At 41.5% G+C, this 24,857-nt stretch overlaps 1 protein-coding gene across 1 annotated transcript; it reads right to left on the bottom strand.

Moving 5' to 3' along the window:
* Positions 1 to 14,885: 14,885 nt before the first annotated feature.
* LOC139377356 (transmembrane protein 275-like) lies at positions 14,886 to 15,989 on the bottom strand. Its single transcript, XM_071120381.1, has one exon. It carries the CDS (start codon positions 15,848 to 15,850, stop codon positions 15,236 to 15,238), a length of 615 nt encoding a protein of 204 aa, XP_070976482.1. The 5' UTR covers positions 15,851 to 15,989; the 3' UTR covers positions 14,886 to 15,235.
* Positions 15,990 to 24,857: the final 8,868 nt, after the last annotated feature.

Raw genomic sequence — 24,857 nt, 5'->3', positions numbered from 1 at the left:
ACATCCTGGGTTCACTGAGTCCTCATGGGGAGGCTCTTTCATACAACACGGTGCTGCTGTGCTCTCCATCTGTACCTTTTACAGCAGCCAGGTGACAATCATCCCTCCATTCCTGTCTACGATCTGATTAAATTCACTCCCCCGTTTGTTCCAAACGCAGGAGAGCGAGAGAAAAGTACTCAGGAAACCTGAAACCAGATTATGACAAAAAACAAGGTGGAGGACCATCAAGTAGAATGGAGGTAATACCACCATTGTATCAGCACCTGTTCACGCAGAGGTCAAGGTGTGAGTTTAGACTCTACAATTGGAACCAGTATATAGAACACATTGTGCGTATAAAGTTGCGTTAAGTTGTTTTACTATTAACAGCTCTTTTTTTTCACACTGCAGTTCAGGAAAACATTATCCAACGTTACAGTGATCTCAGAAAAAAAAAAGAGTCAAATGAATGTGGAATGCTACATTTGAGTGTATTAATAGCAGCAATAGTAGCAAGCCATCGTATGACATACATTTTCTGTAAGATGAATGTAGATTTTACAGTATGATGCAACATAATAGGGTAAGGATCTTGTGACGTAACGCCAGGACATAACAAGGAAGTTTGCAAAGGCAGGCCTTAGGTAAACACCTCATAGTTGTGTTAGATTATTATACTGATTTGCTTTATCTTTAATTGGCTACTATGTGGTTTCTTATTCTCCTCCTGGCCTACATTAAAATATTATCAATTGATGGAAAGCTTAGTTTATTTAAAGTGAGAGTAAATGAATTGCATTGAAAACCTTCATTGCCAAGTGTTAACTCGTGGTGAGAAGTGTTGCCTAGCAACTGTGCAGAGTTAAGTGGCTTTTTCTTGCTTGCTACATCAGCCTATGCTATGCTCAATGATGAGCAATAATTAGCAATGGAAATAAATAAATATAATCAGGATATTTTCAGTTGGACTGCCTATATGTCATTAGATCACAGCACAGCTAGGAGTCGTAGATCCTGATAATGTCTATTAATAGAACCTTTTGTAGATGTAGCATACTGTGGGTAGATTGCAAAAGAGTAGATACAATTATTATTCCATAACATGATTTGTGGCTCAGCTAGTACAGCATGGTGCTTGCAATGTGAGGTTTGTGGGTTTGATTCCCCATGGGGACCAGACCATCATTTATTTGAATAAAAGTACAAAAATGTATGCACTCACTACTCTAAGTTTCTCTGGCTAAGAGCATGTGCAAAATTATTAAAATAAAATAAAAACATAAATAGAAACTGCTGGTGCTGAAGGTGCATGCGATAATATTTCCTGCTATTTAAGTGTAAGTGTTAGCAGAAAAGCTGTTGAAACATTGAGTAATTCAAACAGCTTTATGTTCAAAGTAATAGCAATGTTTTTTTGTCCTAACACTTGATGGGTTCGAATGGTCTTGTGTCCGCATAAATGTCAATTTGTTAAACAACTTCAGGACAAATATGTTCAGCGACAGGACACTGGGTTTCTTAGATGTCTGTTACTAGCCTGACTTCAATCGCTGACCTGTAGATGACAGAGTAAAACAACACAAACTGTTGAGAGGATGTGAGGGGACTTTGAGAGATAAAACTGTAGAAAGAAAGCCCTAGAGACGCGGAATGGAGCAGGAGTGAAGATCCGGCCTTGTTCCTACTACTTAAGTGTATTCTAACATCAGTCCTCTCCCATGAGGATGGGACAAGTCTCTGGTAACACCTTATTGTCCCCTACAGACATGTATTGAAGGGTTGGTTGTTTAGCAACACACTGACAAGTGCGCAACTACGGAGTTGGCTTAGACTGTTGACAACATGTAAACTATATTTTGTCTTCAAATGTTTCTTGAAAACATAAATACGTTTGTATGTTGTACCAGCTGTTGGTTAGCTAGCTAGCAAATGTTTTCCATATTAGCATAGACATGAAAAAATGTCAAAACAAGACATTGTATCAATAACAAGATACAACAAGCTGAAATGAGCCATGTACAATTCCCCACAAGTTAGCTTCTGGTCATTGTTGTTAGATATCTGACCAGAATCATAATAACCCACACCTTGCAGACACATCGATGCACATGCATAATTCTTGTGACGTTGTCAGCCAACCAGTAAATAGATGTTACAACAGTAGTTACATCTATAATGGAAAGTTTCCTCTGCAATTCTAATTACATTTCACCATTTACTTTACAGCAAAACTAAAAACCTGCAACACACAGCTTAACAGTTGATAGTTTAGTGATGGCACAAACTAGTTGGCTTCTATTTCAACACCCTGCATCCTACACTGAGTATACCAAACATTAGGAACACCTTCCAAATATTGAGTTGCACCCCCTTTTGTCCCTCCGAACAGCCTCAATTCGTCGGGGTATGGACTCCAATACTTCCCACAGTTGTGTCAAGTTGGTTGGATGTCCTTTGGATGGTGGACCATCCCTGATACACACAGGAAACTGTTGAGCATGAAAAACCCTGCAGTATTGCTTGACACAAACGGTGCACCTGGCACCTACTACAATACCTTGTTCAAAGGCACTAAAATATTTTGTCTTGCCCATTCACCCTCTGAATGGCACACGCACACAATCCATGTCTCATTTGTTTCAAGGCTTACAAATATTTCTTTAACACATCTCCTCCTTCATCTACACTGATTGAAGGGGATTTAACAAATGACATCAATAAGGGATCATAACTTTCACCTGGATTCACCTGGTCAGTCTATGTCATAGAAAAAGCAGGTGTTTTGTACAGTCTGTTGTATATGCTACTGAGTAGGAAGGGGTAACCCTGGGGTTCTAGGCAACCGTGTAAATCACAGCTCTGAAAGCACCCCCTTGCTTTTAGACCTTTTAGCTGATTAAAACAGGTCCAGGAAGAGTTGACTTGTAAACCTTGTGATGCCTTCTTCAAAACCCCATGCATCTTCCCCTCGGTGCCTTGAACAAGGGGATGCTGGACAATAGAAGAGCTGGTTTGTTTTGCCCGCTAGTCCTCAGTTCATTATCTGAATGACCTGGAGAGACAATCGATGTCATTTTTTTTTCTTGGAGGGGGGACAGCAACACACCAATTCTAGGTTGGAGGGGGTGACACAACGTGACCCAATGTTGGCTGTGGGGAGGGGGGAGGGGGGGGGGGGGGGGGGGGGGGGGAATCAGGCAAAGACGAGGGAAAGGGAGTGGTGGGGGGACAATGCAGTGGCTGTCCCTAGTAGGCCCCATAGAAGCCCCATAAAGACCCGATTCTTCCTCCTGTTGGCTGGCCTAGCCGACCCAGCACAAGTTCTGAAAACTAGCCTCTCCCTCTCCCCCTTCGGACTCGGCCAAAGCAGAGCAATTTAGGAGGGAGCTGTTGTTTTGGAGAGAGCCCTTGTGGGAGTCATTAAAGTGTTAAGCATTTCCTTTTTATTTATTTCTAAGGGACTCTTGGGAGAGGGATCCGATGAGCTCCTCGAAGGTAATGAGGGCTGACACCGATTGGCCACCCCTACACCGCCCTGCGCTACTTTGCCTGCTACCATGGCAAACTGGGAAACGAATGACCCGTCTCTGTTAAGAACCAGCCTGTCGGACACTTTGAGACACTTCCTCTTCTCTACAGGTGGCCACCATCCACCAGCAATGCAGTAAATTAGGCTATTCTTACTGCAGGAAAGGGCCTTCAGACGATGAGGAGTGTGTTGGCTGGTTGTGTGGAAGGAGGTGGTTAGTAGTGATGCGTGAGGTTGATTTTATTACACCAAAGATCACTGAATCATAATTGACTTAAAAAGGCCCAGCACGACATTAGGTGACTGGCTGGGAACCACCCTGATATGAGGCCATTTATTTAATCATAGACCGAACCGAATGAGTCTCATGTTACTCCTACTGTACCATGACCCTCACAGGTGGCTGCTGGCAACTTAATTGGGGAGGATGGGCTGGAATGAAGTTAATAGAATGGTATCAAACACATCACACACATGGTTCCATTATTATGAGCTGTTGTCCCCTCACCAGCCTCATGACGACAATACTATACATATTCAAGAGTTGCGAATAAGGAAGCAGGTATATTCTGTGGGAAGGGCTGAAGTAATCACTCCAATGTTCTGATAGCAGACCATATACCATGATATACCATAGCAACTGAACCACAACAATATAACTGTTGATATAGGCTACTTGAGACTTCAGAAAAGCTGATACAACTTTATAGTTATTTACATACAAGTGTAGTGACTGTTTGGGTAAACGAGTGTCATTGCTGTGTAAATACAATGGGGAAGCACATAAGGAAATTGACGATTTAATAGTGTACATGCCCCTGCTTACATTTTATGGTTTACTTTGCTCACTCTATTAAGTACCATGACTTTTCACTTGATTGGATTGTCTAACCTCAGCTAATGTGACAATATATAGTCTATGGCTTTATTGTAACATTAGTTAATCAGTAAACGCAGCATTATAAACTTGCCATGTGAAGACATGTTAAGCTAATTCTTATTTGACACACAAAGCAAAAACTGGTCTGAAGCAGTCTGCTGTAGACGCATCAAGTATGTTTTTTCATTGTTGCATCAGTTCTATGAACTATAGAGGCCCCTGCTGGTGAAGACTATTACTGCACGTTGTTTACCAGTTCCCCACTGCACCCCAAATTGCCTGAACAAAATGTACCATTTCCGTATCATATTTGGTACTCCTGCAACAGTGGAGGCTGCTGAGGGCAGGACGGCTCATAGTAATGGCTGGAATGGAATGAATGGAATGATATCAACAACATGGAAACCACATGTTTGATACCATTCCATTTACTCCATTCCAGCCATTCCTGTGAGCCGCCCTCCCCTCAGCAGCCTCCACTGCTGTAGGAGTACCAAACATGATATGGAAATGGACATTTTGTTCACACATGCTTATCTGACCCCTTTCTAAACCCAGGACTGAAAAAAAAAAAAAAATCTGACCATATAGTATACCCTTCATGTTAAAAACACAGACAACCAGAGTCACAAAAAAATAGACAGTTCATCGAACTGACTCTCTCCAATGCAGCAGCATGTTGTTGGACTCCTATACACTCTATTTCACCACTGACAACACCTAGATATTAGTGCAACACTACACCATTTTTGGTTTGGCTAAAATATGTATATGTTTGAATAGGCAGCACATCACGATGGAGGATAACATTTAGAGAGGAGCTCCATGTCAAAAGATCCCCAGTTGAGCTAAAAAAGGAACTGAAAATAAACATTACCTCGTATACGTCAGTATATGGGAGCCACTGTCTCTTACTGGAGAAAAAAACTGAATGTGATTGATCGACTTTGCTAATGGTAGAATATAGGAAAGGCTCATTGATTTGTGTACCAGAGCATCAATGCAGTTTACACAACAGCCTGGCCTCAAAGAGTAGACGTAGCATAGTACATGTAAATCTGTATGTTATAGTTACATAAGGTTACTTAAAGCTGTTCTATGTAACTTTTAAGGCGACGTGATCAAATTCACATAGAAATGATAGGTATAGATCTGTAATTCTCACTGAAAGCAAGTCTAAGAAGCGGTAGATCTGTTCTATGTGTACTATTTCTATGCTTCCTGTTTTTAAGTTTAGTTTTGCTTCTTTTACTTTCGGTTTTGTACACCAGCTTCAAACAGCTGAAAATACAATATTTTTGGTTATGGAAAAGATATTTCAGAGCAGTATAGATGGTGCAATGATTCTCTACACTATACTTGCATGTTTTGTCACATAAACAGAAATGAGGTGAACTATTAGACTTTTTGCAACCAGGAAATGGTGGAGAGATTTCTGCATAGTACATCATTAAGCCAAAAACTAAAGAAGGGACCTACGTTGAACTAACGTGGATTAAACGTTGAATTGATGTCTGTACCCAGTGGGGGGGGGGGGGGGGGGTTGGTCAGGGTGGACGTATAACGTGAACGTCTAACAACCCAATGGTTGAGTGTTCAAATCACCTCACAGATACCTTTTTGCTAATTAGCAATTACTTACTACTTTTTAGCTACTTTGCATGTTAACTAACCCTGAAGTTAACCCTAACCCCTAACATTAGCCACAACAAATTGGAATTCTTAACACATCATACAAATTGCAAATTCATAACATATTGTACAAATTGCAATTTGTAACATATCACACAAAATGGATTATGGACATACACAAATTAATATATACCATACGAAATGTAATATATCATACTATTTTGAGTGTCACAGATTTACGTTTACTATGTTACGTCCAGGTTGGTTTCCAGTGCTCTCCCAGTGCTCTAATATAAAGTCTCTCTCATATATAGAGTGACTGGTAAAAAGGAGGTTATGCAACAGCATTGACCACTTGAGTAACTGGTGTTTTATGGGAGTGAATGGAGAGGCCTCTGAAAGGCATTATAGGAGACCATTAGAATTCACAGCAGCAATGTATTGGTATTAAGACTCTGTTGCTGCTTATATCAAAATCTGCTCCCAGATCTGCAGGGGTCTTTCTTCTCCGTGTTGCCCCCCAACAGCTCCTGGAATGGAGACCAATAGCAGAGGTCCAACAGTCCCCGGACATACTGTGGCAGACCAAAACAAAACATCACAACGACTCAGGCAGGAAGTTTCCTGTCTTTACTGCTTTTCACAGCAACACACTGTAATCAAAGCAACTTAGAGTTTAAATAAACAAATGTCTAATCTCATTCAAGGCTACTGGGGTTGGATGGATTTCTGTGTTTTGTGTCTTCCCATTGGGAAAACATCGGTTGAATCAACGTTGTTTCCACGTCCTTTAAAAGAAACGACGTTGAACCAATGTCAACTCAGCAAAAAAAGAAACGGCCCTTTTTCAGGACCCTGTCTTTCAAAGATAATTCGTAAAAATCAAAATAAGTTCACAGATCTTCATTGTAAAGGGTTTAAACACTGTTTCCCATGCTTGTTCAATGAACCATAAACAATTAATGAACATGCATCTGTGGAACGGTCGTTAAGACTAACAGCTTACAGACGGTAGGCAATTAAGGTCACAGTTATAAAAACTTAGGACACTAAAGAGGCCATTCTACTGACTGAAAAACACCAAAAGAAAGATGCCCAGGGTTCTTCCTCATCTGCATGAACATGCCTTAGGCATACTGCAAGGAGGCATGAGGACTGCAGATCTGGCCTTGGCAATAAATTGCAATATCCGTACTGTGAGACGCCTAAAACAGCGCTACAGGGAGACCGGACGGACAGGTAATCTTCCTCGCAATGACAGACCACATGTAACAACACCTGCACAAGATCGGTACATCCAAACATCACACCTGCAGGACAGGTACAGGATGGCAACAACAACTGCCTGAGTTACACCAGGAACGCACAATCCCTCCATCAGTGCTCAGACTGTCCGCAATAGGCTGAGAGAGGCTGGACTGAGGGCTTGTAGGCCTGTTGTAAGGCAGGTCCTCACCAGACATCACCGGCAACAACGTCGCCTATGGGCACAAACCCACCGTTGCTGGACCAGACAGGACTGGCAAAAAGTGCTCTTCACTGACGAGTCGCGGTTTTGTCTCACCAGGGGTGATGGTCGGATTCACGTTTATCGTCGAAGGAATGAGCGTTACACCGAGGCCTGTACTCTGGAGCGGGATCGATTTGGAGGTGGAGGGTCCGTCATGGTCTGGGGCGGTGTGTAATAGCATCATCGGACTGAGCTTGTTGTTATTGCAGGCAATCTCAACTCTGTGCATTACAGGAAAGACATTCTCCTCCCTCATGTGGTACCCTTCCTGCAGGCTCATCCTGACATGACCCTCCAGCGTGACAATGCCACCAGCCATACTGCTCGTTCTGTGCGTGATTTCCCGCAAGACAGGAATGTCAGAGTTCTGCCATGGCCAGCGAAGAGCCCGGCTCTCAATCCCATTGAGCACGTCTGGGACCTGTGGATCGGAGGGTGAGGGCTAAGGCCCTTCCAACCCAGAAATGCCTGAGAACTTGCAGGTGCCTTGGTGGAAGAGTGGGGTAACATCTCACAGCAAGAACTGGCAAATCTGGTGCAGTCCATGAGATGCACTGCAATACTTAATGCAGCTGAGCCACACCAGATACTGACTGTTACTTCTGATTTTTACCCCCCCCTAACCCCCCCCCCATTTCTGTTAGTCACATGTCTGTATAACTTGTTCAGTTTATGTCTCAGTTGTTGAATCTTATTATGTTCATACAAATATTTACATGTTAAGTTTGCTGAAAATAAACGCAGTTGACAGCGAGAGGACATTTTTTTTTTTACTGAGTTTAGAATAGACATCTATGCCCAGTGGGTTGTTTCATAATTTTTATGGTTCACCATTGATTTGTTTGATTGCTCTTGTTTTCAAGATCCATATGTATGTACATCATTCTGTAAAATTGTTGTTGAGATGGTCAGCTTTGCTCTGGGAATAAATCATGTCTTTCCTAATTTTACAGAACCCACACACAAGTGATTCCTTGTTGCTTTGGTGATCAGAGATGATATGAGTCACTGAAATAGAATAAACAACTTTTCGGTCATAAAGTGTTACCATCCCCTTGTATTCTTTCATTCACACTGAAAAACGATCTATCAAATGAATCTATTAAGGGCCCTTAGAGAGACAGACAATGTGATGGAAAAGCAGAAGATGCAATAGAATGTATGTAAAAACCTAAAGTTTTCATATTTATTATATTGTTTTTAGGACAAAAAGTCAATCCTCACGTCTTCAGTAGTCTTCCCGCCAGAGCAGATAGGAGTAAACTAGGTTATATGGGTTACGTAACCACTGTCTGCTTTCATAGATCCTCTCTTCGGCATAGCAGCTCGTCTTCCCCTAATCTCTTCTGCCTGATTACTCTCTCACATCCCTGACTCATTCAAACTGCTGTGGCTCTCACACACAGCCAAGCAACACATACAGTACACACACACACACACACACACGCAGCAGCAGAATCCAGCCGGTTCAGAGCGGATTTGATGGCTGTTTCTGGGTTTGGTCGAATCTATCATAGTCGTTCTCGTCGTTCCATTTTGGTCCCTGGTACAGCTGAAATGTTTGCCTTTAGGCACAGCTGTTCTTTTGCTCTTAATGCTAACCAGCTTTTAGAGTTCATCGATCAGGCCAGTGTCTCTACTCATTGCACGCCATCTAGTCTGTCTCAACAGGCATCATCTCTCTCTACTACTGTACATACAGGTTTGTTGATAGCTCTTGATAGGAGCTAATCACAGACTTTTAACGATCAGTCTTCTCAGGAACACAGATTCTGTGGAACTATATTGTCAATGGCCTTTGTTGGAAAATAGTTCATAGTATTGAAGTAAAATTCCAGGGAAAGGAGAGGCAATAACACTTGATGCTGCAAGTATTACTGCAGTTAATGAGTACGGATAGAATACCACTTTTTACACTGGGTGCTTGAACTTAACGGAGGAGCCCTAGCGTAAGCACCAAAGAGGAGACTGGGTCAAAATAATGATATTCATAACCATTGTTGCTGTTATGCAACAGTAATTCACAACATGTATATGTCATAACATTCTCCATCAACTTGTCTCATCCTTGAGTTATAGAGAACAAAATACAGCTATGCACTAACAAGTGTTAGAACATATGTTGATTGCTAAGTTGTGTCACCTTAGGTTGACTCTCCAGTATTGGATTAGAAGAGATTTCCTTAGATAACATCAACAGTCTAATTCCCCTTCAGTCAGTCATCACCTCATCGAGATGCTTTACAGATAGCTAGTGTTGCAGTGCATCTAATTCTAGGATATAATCACAGCTTTTACCAGTCTGCATCCCAATTCGAGCCAAGCACTGCAACATGGACCCTTGGTCAAGAGTAGTGCACTATGTAGGGAAGCAATTAGGGTTAAGTGCCTTGCTCAAGAGCACATCGACTGATTTTTCACCTAGTTGGCTCGGGGATCTGAACCAGCAATCTTTTGGTTACTGGCCCAACGCTCCTAACCGCTAGGCTACCGGTCACCTTTTTGTATCCGATCACATCTCTCTATTATGTGTGGGAATACTTTGGAACGGATTTCCAAAATTAAACTCACTTGTAGCTTATTTGCTGGTGTTTTTACAGTGTTTTATGTCCAACAATAACAATTGTTGGGGGGGGGGGGCAAATAAAACCACCAGTTGGAGAACCCTGGTTTATCATATCTCAAAACCGCCAGTTGGAGAACCCTGGTTTATCATATCTCAAAACCGCCAATTGGAGAACCCTGGTTTATCATATCTCAAAACCACCAGTTGGAGAACCCTGGTTTATCATATCAAAAGCAACAGTTGACAGAAAGCCTAGCGTTGTCTACAAATAAGGCTCATTATCACAGAGTGAACTGTTGAAAGTGGGGAAGACTAACTGCTCTTAGAAGTGGTTATGATAGGGCCAAATCAGCCCAATCCACTTATTAGTGCAGTGGCTATAGTTTACTCGGAAAGTAGGCCATTCAAAAACCCATGCAGCATCCGAAAGGGCTTCATTCAAAATGTATTTACAAGGTCTCCTTTATAAACAATTGATATCGCAAGATGTTAATCAATGCAATCTTGGTGTGATTTGTGAAATATATTGAGATAAGCAACTACTATGTTATTTAAGCAGTGGTTATTGATGAAAACATGCTATGAATGATGGGGACATTAGACCCCCTGTGCTTTAGTGCAAAAATAGACACGTTGCAACATCAACCATGATCATTATCTCTGTGGTCAGAGATCCTGTGCAAGTGCATCATGGCATGCATTTATGTGCTAGAAAGTTTGTGCATGGTCAGACCCACTTTCACTTAGTCTACATAATCACACACACATCTTATGCTCTGCTGACATCTACTGGCTCTATTGGACAATACCCTGTTACATAATGTGAGAACAAAGGACACATTTGGAAGCACTACCATCACCTGGTGGTAGTCAGTATACATGCAGGCAGAGATAGAATGAGGAGAAGCCATATTGGGCTCAAGCTATAGAGCCTGTGTCTTCCCATGACTCTGGTTCAAAATGTCAGTGACACTAGCATGTCACCCGGGCAGAATCTTGCATGGAGTTAGGTCTTTCTCAATGGAATCTTAAATATATTAGTATGTCAAAATGTCCCTATGGACAATACTTCATGTTTACAGTTGAAATCGTAGAATACTGGTTTCAGTTGACATTCGAAATACATTTTTCCAGGCTGATAACAAGTATTCTGCTTACCATTCTTGATGTAAATGTTCTATGCTCTTTTAAATGCTTAGGTCACACTTTCCTGCTCTGAAGGTTGAAGCTATTTGCCAACCTGGTACAGTGAGGGTGACTCTCTGCAAACGCGGTCTCAGCTTCCTGATCTTCTACATCATCTACATCAGGGGTACTCAAATCCTACGAGGTCTGGCGCCGGCTGGTTTTTTGTTCTACCTGATAATTAATTGCACACACACCTGATGTCCCAGGTCTAAATCAGTCCCTGATTAGAGAACAATGAAACAATGCAGTGGATCTGGCTTTGAGGTCCAGAGTTGAGTTTGAGGGATCTACATGATAGGAGTGATCCTGGTGTTTGGTGTGGTCCCTTTGGTGGTCAGTCTGTTCAATGTGTTCAGTCTAATCAAAGAGCTGAAGAAGCTCTGGAGACAGATCTTACAGTTCATCAGCTGGGAGAAGATAAGAACGGGCATATGGTTACCTCTCCCAAATGACCAGCTCCCAAGTACTGCCAAGGCGCACAGACATCGGAGGTGGTCAGAGGTGCCCTAGCATCTACAGTGGCCCCATCTCTGTGCTGTACCTTAACCAGAGAGAGAACCAAGACACCAAGGAAGAGGCTGGACCTGGACACATAGCTTGAACAAAGACACGGTCACAGACCAAGACACAGCAAATGACTGGACCATGTATAGTCTGACAAGGATGTAACCCAGAAGGGACATGATGTCTTCACCTCAAGGAACACCCAAAAGACAGTCTGAAAAGAGGCATCGTTTCACAGACAACCAGTCATCGCAGCAGAAGCAAGAACAGACTCAGTCACCGGTGACGTACAAACAGCCACCACCTGTGCATCCATCAGAGGAATGTTTTTTTTGCCCATCTTTTGATAAATATTTTTTTTCATGCAGTTTGCTGCAACAAACTCTATTTGTGATCCATTTTATATGAGCATGTATTTTATTGATATTTTAGTAGTATCACGTGTATTGTTATCAAATTAAGTCAATTTAATTTTCAAAAAAATACATTGTTAAAGATGTTATCAAACCAGAATAAATTTTGAAATACATGGCCAACATTGATAGTTTACATACATCTTGACACTACACACATTTACAACAAGCCCACTCCCTGTAGGGGGAGTTGACTTTCCTCACATGAAATACAAATATTAGGCTATGTCAAAATACTTGGCTGGGACATGGTAAACTCCAGTTCAAATCAAACTTTTTGTCACATGCGCCAAATACAACCTTACCGTGAAATGCTACTTACAAGCCCTTAACCAACAATACAGTACAAGAAATAAGTTGTTTACTCTGTATAGAAAATCAAAGCATGTTCAATCTTCTGAGTCAATATTAAAGCAGTTTGGATCTTGGTGTGATGTCCATGTTAGACATAGGGCTATACCTAACAGAACATGTCAAACATTTTCAACTTCATATTAAATCATGTCCAGCACTACCCCAACATCACCATAGTGGCAAGAAAAAGTAAGTGAACCTTTTGGAATTACCTGGATTTCAGCATAAATGAGTCATAAAATTTGATCTGATCTTCATAGACAATGGACAAACACAGAGTGCTTAAACTAATAACACACAAAATATATTGAATACATAATTCAAACATTCACAGTGTAGGTTGGGAACAGTATGTGAACCCCTCGGCAAATGACATTTCCAAAAGCTAATTGGAGTCAGGAGTCAGCTAACCTATGAGACAAGATTGGAGATGTTGGTTAGAGCTGCCCTGCCCTATAAAAAAAAAACTCACATTTTGTGAGTTTTCTACTCACAAGAAGCATTGCCTGACGTGAATCATGCCTCAAACAAAAGAGATCTCAGAAGACCTAAGATTAAGAATTGTTGACTTGCAAAAAGCTGGAAAGGGTTGCAAAATTCTCTAAAATCAGTCCACGGTAAGACACATTTCTGCACTGTTGCTACTCTCCCTAGGAGTGGCTTCCCTGCAAAGATGACTGCAAAAGCACAGTGCAAAATGTTCAATGAGGTTAAGAAGAATCCTAGTGTCAGCTAAAGACTTACAGAATTCTCTGGAACATGCCATCTCTGTTGATGAGTCTATGAAACGTAAAACACTAAACAAGAACGTTGTTCATGGGAGGACACCACGGAAGAAGCCACTGCTGTCCAAAAAAAGAATTGCTGCATGTCTGAAGTTCGCAAAATAACACCTGGATGTTCCACAGCGCTTCTGGCAAAATATTATGTGAACAGATGAAACAGTTGAGTTGTTTAGAAGGAACACACAACTGTGGAGAAAAAAAGGCACAGCACACCAACATCAAAACCTCATCTCAACTGTAAAGTATGGTGGAGGGAGCATCATGGTTTGGGGCTGCTTTGCTGCCTCAGGGCCTGGACAGCTTGCTATCCTCGACAGAAAAATGAACTCCCAAATGTATCAATACATTTTGCAGGAGAATGTAAGGCTGTGTCCCCCAATTGAAGCTCACCTGAAGTTGGGTGATGCAACAGGACAACAACCCAAAAGACAGAAGTAAATCAACAACAGAATGGCTTCAATAGAAGAAAATATACCTTAAGTGGCCCAGTCAGAGTCCTGACCTCAAGCTGATTTAAAATGGTGTGGCATGACCTCGAGCAGTTCACACCAGACATCCCAAGAATATTGCTGAACTGAAACAGTTTCGTAAAGTGGTCCAAAATTCTTCCTGACCATTTTGCAGGTCTGATCCCCAACTACAGAAAAAGTTGGTTGAGTTTATTGCTGCCAAAGGAGAGTCAACCAGTTATTAAATCCAAGGGTTCACATACTTTTTACACCCTACACTGTGAACTTTTACACAGGGTGAAGGCGTAGCCTAGTGGTTAGAGCGTTGGACTAGTAACCGGAAGGTTGAGAGTTCAAACCCCTGAGCTGACAAGGTACAAATCTGTCGTTCTGCCCCTGAACCCACTGTTCCTAGGCCGTCATTGAAAATAAGAATTTGTTCTTAACTGACTTACCTAGTTAAATAAAGGTTAAAAAAATATGTACACAGTGTATTCAATAAAGACATGAGTATGTATAATTGTTTATGGGTTTAAGCAGACTGTTTGTTTATTGTTGCGACTTTTATGACCAATTTATGCAGAAATCCAGGTAATTCCAAAGGATTTTCTTGCCACTGTATGTGAAAATGGCACATTTCTATGTTTGTAGTAAAAATTCTGGTTCCAAAAAACAAATCACTTGCGACCCAGTTTTGGCCCGCAGGCCACTTGTTGCCAACCACTGATGTACACTGCATATCATCCATAATGTTTTGTCTGTAGAAACAATTGAGGAAAAATTAATATTAGTCCTCTGTTGCTGATCCTTTCAGTTGAGATTATATTGCAAAGGAATCTTGCGACCCCATCTTTGAATCTAATTTAAGACCAAAGCAGCACATACTGTAATGTCAAACATCACTGAGTATTTCAATGATAGCATTAAACTCATTGCCATTTCGTGTCAAACCTTTCAGTTCTGGCAACAACAACAAAGTTGCGTCAGAGTAATCGGCTGAAATGTCCATCACTGAGGTCCAGACGGTCAAAGAAAAGGGACACATCACTTTGTTTTACCCCTCAGAAATGCCACAGAGAAAACGCTTCAATTTTCTCATTTTGCTTTCCGGTTAGAAACTGCTTATAATAATGCCCCATGCATGTTAAGAGAGGATTCTAAAGAGAACAGTTCTGAGGAGGTAGGAACATCAATTCCAACGAAACCGTCACCCACGTTCCTTCAACGTTGAATTGCATGCTAATTACTGTTTGGCTGTTGGAAAAAACAAATGCAATAAAACTCTGATAGCTTGTCATAAACATGAAAAATGGCACTACACAAAATGGCTAGACACACTGAAACACTGTCTGTATATCATCAATCCTAGTTCATATTTACATAGTTTTGCATCAGTCCCCTGGGGCATGAGGCTCTTGCTTCAGTGCGTAAGTCAGGGCTGTGCTAGGTGGCCATATCATCACGTGGCAGGTTGAGCCTCACAGCCCCTCCCCCGGCCGAGGAGGCAGAGTAGTAGGCCGTGGCGGAGGTGGGGCCATTGGTCTCCATGGTGAAGAGCTTGCAGGTCCCTGGTGGGGCGGGGTCAGGAGCATCCCGTTCGGGGCTGGACGCCCGTGATGACCCCGGTGAGGCCGAGGGGCTGAGCTGTACTGCCGTGGTGTCCTGCAAAGTGTGCTCACTTGTCTCGATCTCAAACGTCGCTCCCCCAGCTAAACCTCCCCGCCCCATCATCCCCATGCTCCTCCCGCCCACCTTCGATCTCCGGGAGCCCTGGGCGGGGGGCAGGCGGCTGCAGACACAGCACGCGCCGAAGAAAGAGAAGGCCACCAGGAGCAGGATGGGCCCTATGATGATGGGAGGGTTGGCAGAGGGCACCAAGGTGCTGAAGGCGAATGCCCCCACCAGGGTGATGTTGATGCCTGCCAGCATGATGCACAGGCCGCATGCGCAGCACAACGCTGGGGAGGGCAGGCCATGGGGACGGGACTTCCTCTTCTTCTTCTTTGGTTCCTGCTTCTTGGGCACAGGAGTGCTCGAACTCCTGTCAGTGACGACCATCTCTTCTTCTGTACCTCAAGGCTGCTCTGTCTCTCCGTCTTTCCTTAGCTCTATATTTCTATCGTTCAGCAAGGACTGTTCCCCTTGGCAACAGACCACCGAGGGAGGCCATGGCTGTGCTGGTTGATTGTTCACAGTGTAAAAGCTCCTGAATCAGAGTAGGAAATATAAATGTTTAAGCTGAATGTGTTTTCAGTTATACAAGTTTCTAAGGTGGAAATAACAGACAAGGACATGCAGAACTCATGTTCAATGATGGTTGTAATTCATGCACTATCGTGATTCAATGATGATTGTAGTTTATGCATGACATTATGATGATAATTCTAGCCTTGGTCTGAGCACTAAAACACAATTACAATGCTATCAAGAGGCCTATCAAGAGGCCTTGGTGAGAAAGCTCATGTCGTGCTTCACTTGACCAAGGCTACGGCTCATATAACACTAAATACTCCCCCGCAACTTCTCCAGTTCACACATCTCATTTTTGGGCCTGATTCACTGCACATTACACTAGTCTGGCCTATGGCCCTAATTCAACAACATAGATAACACGTGACAAACCTCTACGCTAATGGTAAACCATCATTTGCTGGAGCCAAGTACGCATGCATAAATATTTATTGTTCATGAATATCTAAAAGTATAACGTGTATTGAGGGAAATAATAAACATTGAAATGAAAGGTTATGCAGTGTGCATGGGTGCAGAAGAGGTGGCAGGGTATTAGGAAGGTATTGATTGACCAGTGACTAAATTGTCAGTGAACTTGGGAAAGGACAGCTAGTCGACATACCAATATTACCTCTTAAAAATGACCATACTGAATGATTACATTATTACTTGTCTTTTTAAGTATTTTAAATAGATATTTGATAAAATATACAATATTGTGTGTAAATGTACTAAACAGTGACTGCATTCATTCAAGGCTGGTGGGTGAATAAGGTTTGAATTGCTGAGTAGCAACCAGAAACGATACAATTTTCATTCATCAAACATACACCCCCTAAAAAGAAAGAATCAGTTATAAACCGCATAATGGTTATTTTAGTTATCTAGCCTATTGCTGCAGGAAAATGAAATGGCATGTTTGGTATAGCCTTTCTGAGCTTGGGCATTGAGCATTTTTTGTAGAATGCGCGCAGGCATCAAATTCATCCTTGTACTGAACTGTTGCATATAACAACGTTCAAATTCATTGATTTCCGAGATTCATCTTACCTTCTATTCTGAACATCAGCACAGTTGAAGGTTCCTTTAGAATTAGCCTACATCTCCAACACGCATTTTCATACCGAATCCCATTCGCATACGGATGGTCCGGTTAGAACTACGTGTATATGCCGAAGAGTTGATTTTCAGATTGAACACCTCATAGTGTGCCAATCAATAGTAAATATTACAACCATGGCCGGTCGACGTAGTTAGGGCATCTGTGAGAGAGGCTCATTCAGGTGAAGGCGTTGCTCTTCTTGACATATGGACGCTTGTTGTGTCCACGTGACTGTGCAGTCGGATACATGACGCCTATACAATTCTAGGATACATAAACCTCTCTTACATAAGACCTGTCCAAATATTCTCATCATCTTTCTTTACTCAAGAGCTGCTCTTCAGATAAAATAATAATGAGTGCGTTTCCATAATCCCGCCAGTCTTGTGATTGACAACACCTGTTTTTGATGGGTATATAGCAAGTAGGATGTTTGCACAGTGCATTGAGACGTCCCCCTCTCCTCACTGGGTAACACAATATATGTATGTGTGATAATGAGCATCTTGCGTCCATACAACACCACTATCATATACACCGCTCCACGTGGTGTACTGGAGGAGGAGCGGTGGGTGTCTGATGAAAGAGCATTGGGGGGAGGCTAGCGGACTCTGTGGACAGCTCCCGGAGTTGGAACAAGCTACGCAAAGCTATTACATCATTGCACATATTGCAAGTACGCTAGTCTTCATTTGTTGATCGTGCATGAACAAATAAACCTGGTCTTAGATCAGTAGCATATATTCGTGGATGCCAAGGGATTCCAGACTATCCCAACAAAAAAAGAAAAAGAAAAAAAGATACAAGATAATGTATCCTTCTTCTTTCTGTGTTTCATAGATGTCCTTCAATTCGCAAGAGAGCATCCAAGCGAATGCTTTGTACGTGTAGCCCATCTATGCTGTCTGGTCAAAAAGAGTATGACATTGTTGCCACCCTTAGCATTCAATGCAAAGGAAGCCAGCAAGCATTTGGCCTCCCTCAATAAAAAATGCATAAAATAATAGGCAATCAGAATTCAGCTAAACTGACTGAGCTCAGCTATGAATGGTTCTGGTACACCAAAAAAAGTTTAAAGTGAAGCCAGTTGGATTTGGCTTCACACCAATCACATCACATTAGAAGCCAAACATCACTGACAGAAAACTTGAATTGTTGCATTTCGTTGTGTAGTTGTCCTCATGTGGCTAGCAAGCTAGCTACCGTGGTTCCTCCTTTAAAAGTTGAGAGCTTTCACCTCGGGCTTCATTGCTCCAGACCACCACAAGGGGGAGTCAGAGCACTCATTATGCATTTTTGTCCCAAGGTTTTTATATGACCAATCATATCGAGTGGTTCCAATGACGAATTTTGACACGAGCCACCCTTGCCTTGTGTCGTTCTTCAACAAAGATGGCTGCCAAAACATTACGGTGGAACCAGATGTAAGTTGTTATAATATCATGTATCTCTTTTTATTTTACCACTACAATCTGTTCGTTGGACAAAACTGGAAAAAAACAACTTGTGTAGAAAGTAAACATCCGCACCTCGATGGTGTCAACTGTGCTTATGTCAGCGTAATGAAAAAGTAGGGAAAATTCAAACTTATATTTCTGGTCTAGCGATTGATGACAAACAAGCTCGCTGCCCAGACTTACATCATTACAAAGAGAGGATTCTCCTGATTAAAATGGTGACCTGTAACAGTTTGGCTTCCATCCCGCTCCTTTCTGGGCTCAAACCAGGGACCCTCTGCACACATAGACAACAGCCACCCTCGAAGCATCGTTACCCATCGCTCCACAAAAGCCTACTATGTACACGGATTTCAGAGCACTCTTGTCTGAGTACCAGACAACACTGGTTGAATATGGCCAGTGTCGGAAAAAAAGAGTAATTAAATTGTTTCCAGCAGCACATTTACAGTCACCAGCGCTCTGGTTAACACTATAACTGCCTTACCAGCTCTGCTAGGGCGAGTAAACGGTCAGTGGTCTCATTTGTGTCTGGAAGTAGCTAGCCAACGTTAGCTTGGGTGCTTGACTGCCGTTGTAAGGCCAGAATGCTCAAATCAACCCTACTCCTCGGCCCGAACGTCCAGTGTGCTCTCCGAGAGCAAAACGGTCTGAATTTACAAACTGACCATTTTTCTCTGAATGGAAACACCATAATATTAATCAAATGAATTAAGCCAAATTTCCTAAAAATCAATCCCGTATACTATGTTATTACAAAAAAAGGTTTTAAAGGAGGAACCACTGTACCTAAAATCATCCCTTTCCTAAATTAGCAATGGATGCAGATCGGGATTTGGACTTGTGGTTTTACTTCATTCTCTGCACTGACCAATGATTATGGTGATTCTGATCCAACCATAAATTCATACATTGTGCCCCTGGCCTGAGAGTACGGAAGTTCAACATATAGCTAGATGTAGTAACGTTAGGGTAATGTTAACTAGCTGGCCTGGCGCATCGTTGCCCATGTAAGGAAGTTAGGCTAGCAAGCAATCATTTTAGCCAGGTAACCTAGGACAACAAAAATGAAATGCTTGTATTGCAGAGTCATAGGCCGTTTAGGCAACATAAAAGAGGATGGCATTGGTGTGTCTCTACAAGTAGGGTGAATCACCAAGTTTTTTTCTCCTTGCACGCATGCACCGTCATATTTAGCTTATGTAGATTGGATAAAATAGTTTTTGGTTTCTTTTAGTTGTCACTATATTAGACTAAGCATAGGTGATTAGATTATGTTGAAATGGTGCTGGAATAGTGGAGACAGCTCCTGTTTCCTTTGCAACTTGAGGTAACTCTCTGTGGTTCTAAATCAATAGCTGTTCGGTTGTCCGAAAATGTCAGAAACATTAACTTGCTTCACCATGCTCTGTAGGTCATGTAACTGTTTGTTATATGCAATATGTTTTGTATACTTCACCAGACAGAGGTTGCTCTCCGGTTTTGTGATGAAACTAGGGTGTGGTTGAATTTATTTTGCCACTGTGTCTTCTTATTGTCTTGACTTTAGGCCTGTATATCACAGTGTCAAGACATATGAACTAACAGCTTATAGAGCAAAAACAATTATCACAACACATAGTTTGTAATATGTCATATTTATTGCTGGCTTGGCTTTCCCAGTGATTTTACCCACACACCGCTATGCCAAACAACATGGCTAATGTTTGGCATGACAATGAGTGACAAGGAGTTGGCATGTGGCCTTCAGGCCACAAATGGGAATAAACCCTTCTTCTTTCAAGCATTTGAAATTCGAAACTAGCTTCATCTGAAAAAACATGCTCCCTAGAGTGAAAGTGTCCTCATGTAACCTCAAAAGACCAGAAGCATTTACTCCATCACTGTTCACAACTTGAAATTGTATTTTATTTGACTATCTTTCAATCATACATGATAGCATTGAACAACAATGGAAATAAAGTAATTTGCAAGTATTTGCATTGTTATTCAGTGAAAAGGGCACTGGAAAGCAAAGGCCCTGCATTTAAATTCACAGTGTAAGTTAGCCTTACTGAAACTTTGTACATTCATTGGAGGGTTGGCTACCCCAGGTCAGATAAAAACTTCAGCAACAGTTTCCTGTTATGAAATTAAGTATTAAGTTAGAATAGAGCTTACATGATGTAATTGTAAACTCCTAATTTACAAAAAAGTTGTGGACTTAAAGATCCTGACAGCGAGACAAGAAGCCAACATAATACTGCATTCATTATTCAATTCCAGGCTCAGAGCACACATCATGCTGTACATCTGAGCACTGCGTTTTCCCCATGCTACTACCCATGCAGCAGCCACTGCCTGGCTGAGCTCTCCTGAATATAAATGCATTGCGTTTCAATGCAGGAGTGCATTTTGGTGTGTGTGCGTGTGTGCATGCTTGTGTGTGCAGTGGTGGAAAAAGTACCCAATTGTCATACTTGAGTAAAAGTAAAGATACCTTAACAGAAAATGACTTAAATAAACGTCACCCAGTAAAATACTACTTGAGTAAAAGTAAAAAATTATTTGGTTTTAAATATACTTAAGTATCAAAAGTAAAAGTACAAATAATTTCAAATTCCTTATATTAAGCAAATCAGATGGTGACATTTTTTTATTTACATTTTTTAACGGAAAGCCAGGGGCACACCCAGGGATGACCAGGGATGTTCTCTTGATAAGTGAGTGAATTTGACCCTTTTCCTGTCCTGCTAAGCATTCAAAATGTAACAAGTACTTTTGGGGGTCAAGGAAAATGTATGCAGTAAAAAGTACATAATTTTCTTTAGGAATGTAAAAGTAAAAGTTGTCAAAAATATAAACAGTAAAGTAAAGTACAGATACCCCAAAAAACAAAAAAGTAGTACTTAAGGTATTTTTACTTTGACTGTAAATGTGCTGCTGGAAACAATTTAATTACTATTTTTTTCCGACACTGGCCATAGTCAGAAGATGTGAGCGAGGATAATATAAGTTGTAATCAAGGTTCTCCCTACAGAGTCTGAGAGATATTTATATGTAAGGGCTCACTCGTCAGGTTATAATAGTCAGAATCACCACTTGATTATTTCACTATCTTGTGTGATGAGCTGAGTTACTATCCAGTAGTTGATTTTACTTGGTTGATGCCAAATATAAACGTGAGGGAAATCACTTCAGGGAGGAACAAGAAACCTCTATGCTTATATATCTGACTAGTATATACAGTTGAAGTCGGAAGTTTACATACACTTAGGTTAGAGTCATAAAAAATAAAAAAAATAAACCACTCCACAAATGTCTTGTTAACAAACTATAGTTTTGGCAAGTCGGTTAGGACATCTATGTAATTTTTCTAACAATTGTTTACAGACAGATTATTTCACTTCTAATTCACTGTATCACAATTCTAGTGGGTCAGAATTTTACATACACTAAGTTGACTGTGCCTTTTAACAGCTTGGAAAATTCCAGAAAATGATGTCATGGCTTTAGAAGCTTCTGATAGGCTAATTGACGTAATTTGAGTCAATTGGATGTGTAACTGTGGATGTATTTCAAGGCCTATCTTCCAACTCAATGCCTCTTTGCTTGACATCATGGGAAAATCAAAAGAAATCACCCAAGATCTCAGAAAAAAATTTGTAGAACTCCACAAGTCTGGTTCATCCTTGGGAGCAGTTTCCAAACGCCTGAAGGTACCACGTTCATCTGTACAAGCAATAGTATAAACACCATGGGACCACACAGCCGTCATACCGCTCAGGAAGGAGACTCGTTCTGTCTCCTAGTGTCAGGTTCTGACCATAGTTCTTTTGTGTTTTCTTTGTTTTAGTGTTGGTCAGGACGTGAGCTGAGTGGGCATTCTATGTTGTGTGTCTAGTTTTCCCATTTCTATGTTTGGCCTGATATGGTTCTCAATCAGAGGCAGGTTTTAGTCATTGTCTCTGATTAGGAACCATATTTAGGTAGCCTGTTTTGTGTTGGGTTTGGTGGGTGGTTGTTTCTTGTCTTCTGTCTTTGTGTCTATGCACCAGATAGGACTGTTTTGGTTTTCCACATTTGTTGTTTTGGTATTTTGTAGTGTTCACGTTTATGGTCTTTTTAAACATGTTGAACTCTAACCACGCTGCGCTTTGGTCCAATCCTTCGTCCACAGAAGAAAACCGTTACACCTAGAGATGAACGTACTTCGGTACGAAAAGTGCTAATCAATCCCAGAACAACAGCAAAGGACCTTGTGAAGTTGCTGGAGGAAACAGGTACAAAAGTATCTATATCCACAGTCAAATGAGTCCTATATCGACAACCTGACAGGCCGCTCAGCAAGGAAGAAGCCACTGTTCCAAAGCCGCCATAAAAAAAGCCAGACTACGGTTTGCAACTGCACATGGGGACAAAGATCATACTTTTTGGAGAAATGTCCTCTGGTCTGATGAAACAAAAATAGTTGTTTGGCCAAACTGTTTGGCCATAGCGACCATCGTTATGTTTGGAGGAAAAGGGGTGAGGTTTGCAAGCCGAAGAACACCATCCCAACCGTGAGGCACGGGGGTGGCAGCATCATGTTGTGGGGGTGCTTGGCTGCAGGAGGGGACTGGTGCACTTCACAAAATAGATGTCGTCATGAGGGGGGAAAATTGTGGATATATTGAAGTAAGACATCAGTCAGGAAGTTAAAGCTTGGTTGCAAATGGGTCTTCCAAATAGACAATGACCCAAAGCATACTTCCAAAGCTGTGGCAAAATGGCTTAAGGACAACAAAGTCATGGTATTGGAGTGGCCATCACAAAGCCCTGACCTCAATCCTGTAGAAAATGTGTGGGCAGAACTGAAAAAGCGTGTGCTAGCAAGGAGTTCTACAAACCAGACTCCGTTACACCAGCTCTGTCAGGAGGAATGGGCCAAAATTCACCCAACTTGTGGAAGACTACGCGAAACGTTTGACCCAAGTTAAACAATTTAAAGGCAATGCTATCAAATACTAATTGAGTGTATGTAAACTTTTGACCCACTGGGAATGTGATGAAAGAAATAAAAGCTGAAATAAATCATTATCTCTACTATTATTCTGACATTTCACATTCTTTAAATAAATAATAATAAATACTAGGATTAAATGTCAGGAATTGTGAAAAACAGAGTTTAAATGTATTTGGCTAAGGTGTATGTAAACTTCTGACTTCAACTGTAGGTATAGGATAATAATATTGCCAATAAAACAAGAGATTTTAGAAGAAAATACTGTTTATTCCTCTGGATAATTAAGAGAAAGCACACTGTGTAGCTTCTGAACTGTACTGTGGAATTAAATTAACATCTGATTTACCAGCTTGTGAAGTCCATTTGAGACCAAGTGTGAGTAGGTGAGCAGGAGATACTGGATTTGTGCAGTCTGCTATAAAAACAATTTATGGGAGCTCTGGATCAGGGTGGGTCTGCTTTAACTTCTGCCTGGACAAGATGTCTGGCATGTCTGAGGATGTCCTGCAACAGAATAGTGTGGGTTTTTAGGAAACATTGCCTAGCTCATGGTAAATTATGTGTGAAAATGTGCATGCATGCCCATGTGTCTGTGTGTGGGGGTGTGTGTGTGCATGTCTGATCCAGATCAGACATGCATTTCCTGCAAGGTTGGTGAATGACAGAGTCAGATGATGAATGGAATCTGGGGTCTTGGTTACCATGGCAACATCCTCCGGGCACAACTTGATTGCTTGGTTATGACAAGGAATCAGTGGCAATTTTAGCATGTAAATCCTTGTGGGGCAAAGAAAAAAAACGTGGGATGCATGCCAGCAAAGCCACTACACAACACAACACTAAACAATGCGTTAATTGCACTATAACGATGACAAGAGGTTCCCACAAACGGCCTACATAAACCTGTCCCAACATCTTACCACTGCTACACCTGGCTATCAGCGGAGCCTTGTCTGGCAGCGAAACAATTCATTCAGCCTCATTTACTGCTTTTAAAAAACATAGCTGATATGGCTGACTTGCTTAAACAAATGTGGCTTCTAATGACAGTTGAGATGTACAAACTACGGCATATAAGAGGCAATCATTAATTTCGATTAAGATATTAATGAGAAAGCTAGGACGGACGTAGTCACTATAACTATTTGTTCAGCACTTTTGAAATGGACAGTGACAGAATTCATAACATGGGCCGTTCTTACAATATTCTCCCTGTACACCAAGTCAGAACTGTACTGTAGGATAAATAAAAGGGGCATATAATCAGACAATGAAAGCTCTTATAATATT

Source organism: Oncorhynchus clarkii, chromosome 20 (assembly GCF_045791955.1).
Source record: "Oncorhynchus clarkii lewisi isolate Uvic-CL-2024 chromosome 20, UVic_Ocla_1.0, whole genome shotgun sequence".
NCBI classification, from domain to species: Eukaryota; Metazoa; Chordata; class Actinopteri; order Salmoniformes; family Salmonidae; genus Oncorhynchus; species Oncorhynchus clarkii.
The sequence above is the reverse complement of the archived record's forward strand: the minus strand, read 5'-3'. Positions and strand labels throughout refer to the sequence as shown.